The sequence below is a fragment of the Triticum aestivum genome, chromosome 5A, assembly GCF_018294505.1.
Source record: "Triticum aestivum cultivar Chinese Spring chromosome 5A, IWGSC CS RefSeq v2.1, whole genome shotgun sequence".
Taxonomy (NCBI): domain Eukaryota; kingdom Viridiplantae; phylum Streptophyta; class Magnoliopsida; order Poales; family Poaceae; genus Triticum; species Triticum aestivum.
Window position 1 is genome coordinate 13,973,091 of NC_057806.1, and position 11,448 is coordinate 13,984,538.

The 11,448-nt window shown below is 45.5% G+C and overlaps 1 protein-coding gene and 1 pseudogene across 2 annotated transcripts; both read left to right on the top strand.

Moving 5' to 3' along the window:
* Positions 1–377: 377 nt before the first annotated feature.
* LOC100286396 (ABC transporter G family member 48) lies at positions 378–8,202 on the top strand. Of its 2 annotated transcripts, none has more exons than XM_044523273.1 (19): positions 378–1,093; positions 2,326–2,408; positions 2,552–2,636; positions 2,731–3,021; positions 3,104–3,194; positions 3,299–4,199; positions 4,277–4,437; positions 4,530–4,633; positions 4,764–4,929; positions 5,021–5,089; positions 5,172–5,272; positions 5,391–5,723; positions 5,837–6,127; positions 6,220–6,303; positions 6,428–6,561; positions 6,730–6,957; positions 7,051–7,222; positions 7,368–7,622; positions 7,712–8,202. In XM_044523273.1, the coding sequence occupies exons 1-19, from the start codon at positions 605–607 to the stop codon at positions 7,979–7,981; spliced, it is 4,308 nt and encodes a 1,435-aa protein (XP_044379208.1). In that variant the 5' UTR covers positions 378–604; the 3' UTR covers positions 7,982–8,202. The 2 variants fall into 2 exon arrangements, with proteins under 2 accessions (XP_044379208.1, XP_044379209.1); XM_044523274.1 differs by lacking the exon at positions 378–1,093 and adding an exon at positions 1,382–2,077.
* On the top strand, positions 7,984–10,009 carry LOC123101132 (plasma membrane ATPase 2-like; annotated as a pseudogene).
* The last annotated feature ends 1,439 nt before the right edge of the window (positions 10,010–11,448 follow it).

Consider the following 11,448-nt stretch of genomic DNA (forward strand, 5'->3'; position numbering starts at 1 on the left):
AGAAAAGAAGAGAAAAACCGTGTGCACTGAGAAGGAAGGGGGAAAGGGAAGGAAACTAGAAGGAACCTTGGAAGCAAGCAGCACGCCTAGCTACTACTACTAGAAGGTGGGATGTTTCTGGTTGGTCCGTGGATTGACCTGCCCTGCCGTGGAAGACAAGATAGAAGACTAGTCCTGCGTCTGCATGTTGGCGGCTCTGAAAGAAGAATCGATGAATCCAATCCTACTCCGTGGGTCGTTTCGTTAGGCAGATTAATAGTTTAATACTATCTTAGTTCCCGGCCTCCTTCTAGGTGCCCGATGGCTGGAAATAAGTCGTTTGACCTGCCAAACTCATGCTTAACTCATGATCAATGCTGAATAATACTACGTTCGGGAGCAGTGCTATTCTCTGCATCACATGCACATGTGCTGACTAGTCGTAGCCGTCGTTGGAAGTTTCTGTCATTTCATGTGGAAACATCCAGATGCAGCCTTACATGCACGCATGACCTCCCTTCCCTTCCCTTCCCTATATATGCTTTGCTTTGCTTCCTACTGCTAGAAAATTAAAGGTCACGGACAGACAGACAGGCACAGAAAGAGAGAGACTGTCTGCATCGCCATGGAGCTGGCCTCGGGCAGGGGCAGCCGCCGCAGTGCCAGCGCGGCCTCCTGGGGCTCCCGCCGCTCCTTCTCCATCCACAGCCAGGCGGCGGACCCCTTCGGCCGCGCCGCCTCGCAGCAGGGCCACCACGATGACGAGGAGAACCTGCGCTGGGCCGCGCTCGAGAAGCTGCCCACCTACGACCGCATGCGCCGCGCCGTCGTCCATGGCGGTGCCGCCGTCGACGGCCACGAGAATACGGAGATGGAGGGCTTGGTGGACATCAACCGCCTGGCCAGCGGCGAGGCCGGCAGGGCGCTGCTGGAGCGCGTCTTCCAGGACGACAGCGAGCGCTTCCTTAGGAGACTGAGGGACCGCGTGGACCGGGTGGGCATCGACCTGCCGGCGATCGAGGTCCGCTACCAGGGGCTCTCCGTCCAGGTGGACGCCTTCGTCGGCAGCCGGGCGCTGCCCACGCTCTGGAACTCGGCCACAAACTTCCTCCAGGTTTCAACTTTTAATTCCTTTTTTTTTGCTGGCACCCCACACCCCACTGCTAAAAAAACTATTGAGAATATAAGTACTTATTTTATTTATTGTGTATATTTTTCAGTTTGATTGATTTCATAGTCTCAAATTTCTATTTTGTTGTTCTCAAAAAGTTTGTTTAAATGTATTCATGACTTGAACTTGAAACTTTTTTCATAAAAAGAAAGAAAGAAAGAAATATTTTGTTAGGGTGCAACGGGATCCGATGCACTGGTAGCACCAATTGTCTTGGTGCATTAAATACGTTCTCCTGAGACACCAATGGATGGTTGCGAACTTGTGATCCTCTGCAGTACTGTATCTTGCCGTAGTGCGGATGACGCATAAGGCCAGGTCCACACGGCGGTAACCGTACTACATGATGCTCTACAGGAGAGGATCCTAACCTATCGATGGATGGTTGTGATCATAATGGCATGCCACGTCACCAGATTCGTACCAATAGAGAGAGCAATGTTTGCTGGCGTGGCCAGTGATCCTACCACGTCACCCAGATTCGCACGCTTCAACCTGCCACGTCAGCTTTCTTCTTCTTCCCCCCTCTCTCTCTGTTCCCCTCCCCTCTACCAGAGAGAGAGAGAGACCATGGAGAACTCCCTCGTGGCGGCGGCGGTGGGTACGGCAGCATCATCTCCCACTCCTCGACGGCGTCCTGTCCTGGTGACAAGGGGCGGCCAACTCTGGCCCTCCCCGCGCGGCGGCGGCGGCGGCGGCGGCGGCAGGGAAGACCAAAATCTAGCCTGGCCTGGCATGTCTAGCCACAGATCGATCATGGCATTGGCGTCCATCCATCGCTTCTACTCTACTCCAGAGGGCAGCGCCGAGTCTCGTCTCAACAAGACTCCAATTGCTGCCTTCTCCAGTGGTGCCCCCGAAGTGTTCGACGAAATGTCTGTGAGCTCGTGGCCAAGCCAATGGCGTCCTTGAGGTGTCCCACCAAATGTCTGTGAGCTTGCGACCCGAGTTGACGGTTTCTTCATTAATACTCCTATGACCTATCTATCATGGCTTGCCCTGCAGTATCATCGATCATTCACAATTGTTCTCATTCATCTACTCCTACTTCTCTACTATAATAAGCATCATGCATGCATGGATGGATGTGGATTTAATTACTACTAGTAGTAGAATGATGATTTGCATTTGCTTAGTGCTTACACAAACACGATATATATGATTGATGCCTGCAGGGTCTTGTCGGCCGCCTTGCTTCCTCCAACAAGAAGACCATCCACATACTCCAAAATGTCAATGGCATCATCAAACCATCAAGGTATATGCTATAATTAATCCTCACGCCATTACTCTTCCTATGCTACTGTTTCTCTATCACAAAGGCACTATACTCAAAATCACTTTGCAGTATCTAGTCCGAATCAGCAATAAAATCCGCTCATCATTCTTGTTGCTTTTCAGGATGACCCTTCTTCTCGGACCTCCATCCTCAGGAAAGAGCACACTTATGCGTGCCCTCACTGGCAAGCTTGACAAAAGCCTCAAGGTTTTAACTCATCTTTTTTTTTATTCTGCTTATGCATTCTGTCCTTGTACAAAAATAAATAACCACCATCATATGGATACTGCAACACACCCAGGTATCTGGCAACATCACTTACTGTGGTCATACATTTGAGGAGTTCTACCCTGAGAGGACCAGTGTGTATGTTAGCCAGTACGATCTCCACAATGCAGAGATGACCGTAAGAGAGACGCTCGATTTCTCCAGGCGCTGCTTAGGCGTCGGTGCCAGATATGACATGCTCTCTGAGCTCGCTGCCAGGGAGCGCGAAGCTGGCATAAAGCCAGATCCCGAGATCGATGCTTATATGAAAGCTACTGCCGTGCAAGGACAGGAGAGTAATATTGTTACCGATCTTACTCTCAAGGTGACTATCCTATACTGTCAATTACATGCAATTCTCTAGCAAAATTTCGCCCATTTAAGTCTCACAAAAACCACGCTCTCAGGTGCTTGGGCTTGATATTTGTGCCGATATGCCCATTGGTGACGACATGATCAGAGGAATTTCAGGCGGCCAAAAGAAGCGAGTAACAACTGGTATGCTTGCATACCTAGATTCAACCCTTCCATTCATTGTTGAAAGGATTTTCTTACTTAATTCCTATTACGCTTGTGTGATTTGTTACTTGTGTCGATTGCAGGGGAGATGTTAACAGGACCTGCAAGAGCTTTGTTCATGGATGAAATTTCCACTGGTTTGGACAGCTCTAGCACATTTCAGATTGTGAAATACATAGGGCAATTGGTCCATGTGATGAATGAGACCGTGATGATCTCCCTCCTGCAACCACCGCCAGAGACCTACAACCTGTTTGATGACATTATTCTGCTATCAGAAGGGTACATAGTGTACCATGGGCCACGCGACAACATCTTGGAATTCTTCGAAGCTGCTGGTTTTAGGTGCCCTGAAAGGAAAGGAGTTGCTGACTTCCTTCAAGAGGTCACTTCCAAGAAAGACCAGCAACAGTACTGGTACCTTGACCAGGAGCAGTATCGTCACGTGTCTGTCCCAGAGTTTGCCGAACGATTCAAGTCATTCCACGTAGGCCAGCAGATGCTCAAGGAGCTGCAAATTCCTTTCGACAAGTCCCAAACTCATCCTGCTGCGCTGACCACCAGTAAGTATGGGCAATCCAGCTGGGAGTCATTCAAGACAGTGATGTCGAGAGAGCTGTTGTTGATGAAGCGCAACTCCTTCATCTACATCTTCAAGGTTACCCAGTTGCTCATCCTTGGGCTCGTGGCCATGACTGTGTTCTTCAGAACAAAGATGCCATATGGGCAGATTTCTGACAGCGCCAAATTCTTTGGTGCTCTGACTTTCAGTTTAATCACCGTCTTGTTCAATGGGTTTGCTGAGCTACAGTTTACTATTAAAATGCTTCCTACGTTCTACAAACAGAGAGATTTCTTGTTCTTTCCTCCATGGACCTTTGGACTGGTAAACATCATCTCGAAAGTTCCCGTTTCGCTTGTGGAGTCCTCGGTATGGGTCATACTCACGTACTACGTAATGGGCTTTGCACCTGCTGCAGGAAGGTATACATCCATATATTAACTTTTGCATTTAAGCTTTGATTTCGTTAGTCCATTATTCATCTATGTGCTCATTGCAGGTTCTTTCGTCAGCTTTTAGCTTTCTTCCTTACTCACCAAATGGCAATGGGTTTATTCCGATTTCTTGGTGCTGTTTTGAAATCAATGGTTGTGGCCAATACCTTGGGGATGTTTGTGATCCTTATTATTTTTATATTTGGAGGGTTTGTCATACCTAGAGGTAAGCACCCTGTCATGAAAAGCTTGGCACGATAAATCTCATTTGCATGGATGAAAGTAAACCTTCTCCATCCTGATTTTTAACGTGAACAGGTGACATCCAACCATGGTGGATCTGGGCTTACTGGTCATCTCCTATGATGTACAGTCAGAACGCGATATCAGTCAATGAATTCCTTTCCAGTAGGTGGGCCAACGTAAGTTTTTCTTAGAACCCTGTTTTTCTTTTAGTTTCTTCTAAGCTGGACGGCAAGGGATCATTATATCCTAGTGGTGTCAAGGTGACGACATATCAACTAATGCTGGACCTTTTCATTTTTACTACAGCCAAACAATGATACATCTATCGCTGCACGAACAGTAGGCGAGGCTATTCTTAAATCCAGAGGATTGTTTACTGGAGACTCGGGATTTTGGGTTTCCATCGGAGCCATTGTAGGATTCGCTATTCTGTTCAACATATTGTACCTTCTGGCACTTACGTATTTGAGCTGTGAGTAGCATTCTTTTCTTTTCTTCTGGTTTGTTTACTTATTGTTTGATGCCTTAGTGAGCAAGGTACTTACTGATTTGTTCTTATCCAGTTGGCAGCAGCTCAAATACAGTTTCAGACGAGGAGAATGAGAATGAGACAAACACTTCAATGCCTATAGGTGAGTTCTTAAGTCTTTGTACTATTTATCAAGCCACTTGAAGCTGTTAACAATAATGCTAATTAGTTAACAATTTGTGCAGATGAAGCCACAAATCGGCCAACTCGGTCACAAATCACCTTGCCTTTCCAGCCTCTTTCACTTTCTTTCAACCATGTTAACTATTACGTGGACATGCCTGCAGTAAGCCTACCTATCTTTCTACTCACACATATCGTTTTAGGAGGGCATAAACTCATCATGTATGATAACATTATCTGCAGATGTGGTCTAACAAAAAATTTCTCAACTTGTGTTTCAGGAAATGAGAGAACAAGGATTCGCCGAAAGTCGTCTCCAGTTGCTCTCCGATATCAGTGGTGCTTTTAGGCCAGGTGTTCTGACAGCATTAGTTGGTGTGAGTGGAGCTGGGAAAACCACTCTAATGGATGTCCTGGCAGGAAGGAAAACTAGTGGGTCTATTGAAGGAAGTATCACCCTCTCTGGTTACCCTAAAAAACAAGAAACTTTTGCCCGCATCAGTGGCTATTGTGAACAGACTGATATCCATTCACCAAATGTTACTGTCTATGAATCCATACTCTACTCTGCCTGGCTGCGTCTTTCCTCAGATGTTGACGAAAAAACGAGAAAGGTATATATATATATATATAGTCCAGCCATGTTTCAGATTCAAGTAAAGATGCGGTGTTCTTTATGTTTGAACTTTAAACAGTAATTGTTTCGGACTAATCTTCGCCCTTGCAGATATTTGTGGAGGAAGTCATGACTCTTGTAGAGCTTGATGTGTTGCGTAATGCTATGGTTGGTCTTCCTGGAGTGGACGGGTTATCCACTGAACAAAGAAAGAGACTGACAATTGCCGTGGAGCTGGTAGCAAATCCTTCAATCATATTCATGGATGAGCCAACTTCTGGTCTTGATGCTAGAGCCGCGGCGATTGTAATGCGGGCGGTGAGAAATACAGTTAACACTGGGCGAACTGTGGTTTGCACAATTCATCAACCCAGCATCGATATATTCGAGTCTTTTGATGAGGTAGTCTCTCTCTCTCTACACACACACACACATGCATTATATTTTTACAACTTTTAGAAATGCAAATAACTCACTGTTGGTTCCTTTTATAGCTTCTGCTTATGAAAAGAGGCGGACGGGTTATTTATGCTGGTGAACTTGGTCGCCACTCTCATAAAATAGTTGAATATTTTGAGGTTAGTTTCCTTAGTTTACATGTTGACGTGTGGCAGCAAGATTTTACAGGCTTAGAAAAAGTGATTGAAGATTTAACTTGGAAAAGTGAAAGACCTAACTGAAAAGGTTGTCATTGCATTGCAGGCAATTCCAGGTGTTGAAAAGATCACAGAAGGATATAATCCTGCAACATGGATGCTGGAAGTTAGCTCCCCTTCAGCCGAGGCTCGCCTGAACATAAATTTTGCTGACATTTATGCTAATTCTGACCTTTATAGGTAAGTAGCCTCATTTGTTGAATCTTGAGGCAGCCTTTCACTAATTTTATCCATTGGCTGTTGATTCCTTTAAAACAAGTACACATTATCTTGAAATGGAGTGCCAGAATTGCAGTTGTTTTCATTTCTTATGTCAACATTGAGTTCCTATTTCTCAAATATGAGCAGGAAAAACCAAGAACTTATTAAGGAATTAAGCGTTCCCCCGCCAGGTTACGAGGATCTCTCATTTCCTACAAAGTATTCTCAGAATTTCTACAACCAATGTGTTGCAAACTTCTGGAAGCAATACAAATCTTATTGGAAGAATCCAGCTCACAACGCCATGCGCTTCCTTATGACGTTGATCTATGCCCTTGTATTTGGCACGGTTTTTTGGCAGAAGGGGACAAAAATGTATGGTCCTATCCTTTTTCTGTAGTTGGGATTGTTGAATGATTATGTATTAGCTTCTGTGGAGGCACTAATGCTTTTCTTTCTTGTGTGCAGAAACTCGCAACAAGATTTAGCCAATCTACTTGGAGCCACTTATGCTGCGGTCTTTTTCCTTGGGTCTGCCAACTGTATCACAGTTCAGCCTGTTGTGGCAATTGAGCGAACAGTTTTCTACCGTGAAAAGGCGGCAGGGATGTACTCTCCATTAGCCTATGCATTCACTCAGGTAATTTGTTGATATTAACTTCATGCCCATTTTCATTGAAAATTCATTCATTGTTTCGATTCATTGAGCTTGTCTAGATGAAAGGGCAAAAATTCCAAAGTTGGTATGATTCTCAAGATTGTGCAATTTTTTTTGATTCATGCAGACATGCGTGGAGGTGATGTACAACATCGTGCAGGGGATTGAATACACGTTGATCATCTATTCGATGATTGGATATGAATGGAAAGCTGCAAAGTTCTTCTATTTCCTCTTCTTCATAATTTCCTGCTTCAACTACTTCACATTGTTTGGCATGATGCTGGTGGCGTTGAGCTCATCTGCCATGCTCGCAAACATAATCATAGCCTTTGTACTCCCCCTGTGGAACCTTTTTTCTGGATTCCTCGTTATGAGACCGGTAAGTGAGCCATCTGTGTCACGTGTCAATTAACTAACTGGATTCGTTGACCGAGGTGAGGTCGTGATGTTGGTTGTTGTTGCATGCAGTTAATACCAATTTGGTGGAGGTGGTACTACTGGGCAAACCCCGTGTCCTGGACCATATATGGCGTCATCGGGTCGCAGTTTGGCGATAACACCAGCCCAGTGTCGGTCACCGGTGGGAGCCTCGTGGTGGTGAAGCAATTCTTGGAGGACGGTATGGGCATTAAGCACGATTTCCTTGGGTATGTCGTGCTCGCGCATTTCGCGTACGTCATCGGCTTCTTCTTGGTGTTTGCTTACTCCATCAAGGTGTTGAACTTCCAGAAACGTTAGGAATGCAGGCGTCCCAATCCATAGTTTGTGTGTATATCTGTATAGTAGGATACATACGTAGGCATTGTTGCATAAACTCTGCTATTTAGAGTTTGTAGTGATATGCCGGCCCTATTTTTTAACGTTCATTTTTGGTCTGTCGGTTGTTGTCAAAGTGTAATTTGGTTCATTTTTTGTCTAATAAATATACTGTGACCCTTGTGTAGAAACTTTTCATCTCACTGGAAGCGGATTTATCATTGGTCTCTGTTAATTCCTTCACGGGATTCAGAGATTTATTCATGTGGGTCAATTCAATTCAATCACATGATTTGATTTGATTGTTTTCAAAGGCAGGCAGGTACATGTGTCTCATCTTAGGGGTAATAGTGCTTTCCCGCCAACTAGGAATGTAATGTAGAGTATAATCGATCAAGCGAACCATTCATTCAGCTCGATCTTTGCTAAAACAACAAGTGGCAAGAAGAGTCGTTTTGCATCCCAGATAACTACACTCTCACAAAGATGGGATTACGATGATAGAAAAAAGAATTCAAGAACTGGTACAAAAGTGCTACTCCCTCCGTCCCATAATATAAAAGCGTTTTTACCATTCTCTCGACGATACCGCCGCCGCCGCTTCCTCTCCTCTCCTCTCCCTCGATTCTTCTCCCTCGTTCTGCCTCTGCATCTGCTCCGACCCCTCCTTTTCCACGAGCTGCCGGCCTCCTCCTCTGCGTCTCTCCTCGCCGGTCGTCGCAGATCTCATCGCCGCGGTTGTAGTGGCCGGACAAGACGAAGAGAAGCTGCAGCGGCCGGCTGCAGTGAGGCCTCGCCGGAGGAGAGCGCCGATCGCCGTGGACGACACAGAGCCCTCTTCGGCAGCGCTGTTCGGCAGCCGCCGCGGCGGCGACGGCGGCGGCGCCGGTGGAGGAGCTGGTAGAGAGCGCGGACGGGTTCCTCGGAGCACAAGCATGAGATAGTGCGGCTCCTGCAGGCGAACGGCCACGTGTGCGGGACGATGGGCGACGGCGTGAACGACGCGCCGGCGCTGAAGAAGGCCCACATTGGCATCGCGGTGTCGGACGCGACGGACGCCGCCCGGGCCGCCACCGACATCGTGCTGACGGAGCCCGGCCTCGGCGTCATCGTCTGCGCCGTCCTCACCAGCTGCGCCATCTTCCAGCGCATGAAGAACTACACGGTGAGTCTGGGTCCTCGACGCCATTGCCAACGCTACAAATATTCAGTTCAGTTACTGGGATTTGCTTGTGATGATTTCTACTACCTTGCCGGTGCAGATTTACGCCGTGTGCATCACCATACGGATAGTTGTAAGAATGCAGCAGCAAATCAATTTAACCTGGTAGTAGAAATTCCAGTGATCTTCTTTCCTCTCTGACTCGAATGGATGCAGGTTGGGTTTGTTCTTCTGGTGTCGATATGGGAGTACGACTTTCCGCCATTCATGGTGCTCATCATAGCCATACTCAACGATGGTAATTAATGTAGTAGCACCTCTGAACTTTGGTGCCAAGTTTCAGACCATACTGAAACACATAGCCTGACCGAAATGCTTTGATCAGGGACGATCATGGCGATATCCAAGGACCGGGTGACGCCGTCGCGGAGCCCGTACAGTTGGAAGCTGAACGAGATATTCGCCACCGGGGTCGTCATCGGCGCCTACCTCGCGCTGGCCACGGTGCTCTTCTACTGGGCAGTCACCAGAACCACATTCTTTGAGGTTAGCACATCCAAGGCTGAACCGATGAACATCTCTGTTGATCTGTACTTCGGGAGAAAGAGAGAAATTTTGCTTTCAGACTGAGAGACACACACATTGTTATTTCAGCCAATCATTTATATATGTATTATTGGTGGATTGCACCGTGAATAAAAACCTGATGGTCATGTTCGACATCAATCAAGAATTTAATTGAAGGCAGGGTACGCACATTGATGGAAATGGATGCCTTTTTTCATTTTCTTTCAGCTGTAACATATTTCCATCCGATGGATTTGGTTTTACTTCACTTGCACATAAAGCCAGTAATTTGTTTTCAGAGAGATACCCAGCGAGTCAATTTTACCTGTGACTACACAAGGGCTCTGTTCTGTTCTACTACTCCCTCCATACCAAAATACAAGACGTGAAATACAGTTTTAATTCAACTGTAAAAATGTCTTATATTTTGGTATAGAGGTACGGTTCATTGTGTATTTATGTGTATGCATGGGTGTTTGTGTGTTGTTCTTGGATTCCTACCTGTATCGGTTCATTCACACTCATCAGGTGTTTTTATGTCTCCTTCATATGATGACTTAGATTTTTGTTTCTTTTCTCAGAAATTGCACCGGAAATTGAATCAAATAGTAAAGCTATTGCCCAAATTCTCCTAATAAGAATTTAAACACTGAAACCTTCTAATATTCTGAAATTGTGCTTTCTCTTTCCTCTTCTTTTTTGAAAGTAATTAGCTGGACGTTTTATACCATGAATTCTGTAGTACAATCAGAGCTATCTTTATCACATTGTAATGACACAAGGTCATCAATTTAACTGGATGAGCCTATGTGATTTTGTATGTTGAAGAACTACTCCCCGCAGTTCCCATTCTCGTGATCGTCCCGTTCCAGCCAACTGCTATAATGAAGTAGTTAAGAACATGCACTGAGTAAGAGCGATCTGTTTTGATACTTTGTGAGCAATAATGCCTGATCTTCTGTTGCAGTTGTTGGGATAGTAATGCCTGCAAGAACGGGATTTGATATCTATGGATTATCGCGATTATTCGACGTGCTGGCGTCTTGCTTATTTGGTAAGGTAATTGATATGTTTCCTCCCTTTGCTGTGCTAGGAATTCATTTAAGTATTTTGTGGTACAGTTAAATGCTTAAACTGAGTGGAAGTTTTTGATGGTATGATTCCTTTCAGAACATAAGGTCTGAACAAATGGAATGACAACCAATCTTATTACTGGGAACTTCGGAAGGATGGATTTCGCGGTGAAACGATGGACATGAGCACCCCTGTTATAACAGGAAGGCACATTCTATATGACTTCCTCAGGAGCCATTCTTTTGATTTGTCTCTATTTGCTTGATAAGCATTCGATGTGCTTACGAGTTAGTAGCACATATTAAATTTAATTTTAATTCATGTGTCGTCACCTGCAGTCAGCCGATGAAAATGAGTGGAAGATGTATTTGTGATGCCATCAAAATATGGTCCAGACTTGCCTCGGGAAAAGACCCATCTGTGACCATGTAGGAAGTGCCCAGCAAAATTGTAGCAGTGACGGCCTTTCCAGGTCCATCTGTTAACCTTTGATGTTTCGACATCGACTTCCTCAGCGAGTTGCTTGGGTGCTAAGCATCTCTTTGAATATCAGTACAAACGTGTGGAATTTTTTAGACTGATGTTATAAGTTGCTTTACCTCTGTCTATGGTTCTTCACTTGATGGAAACCAAGTCTTATGAAGTA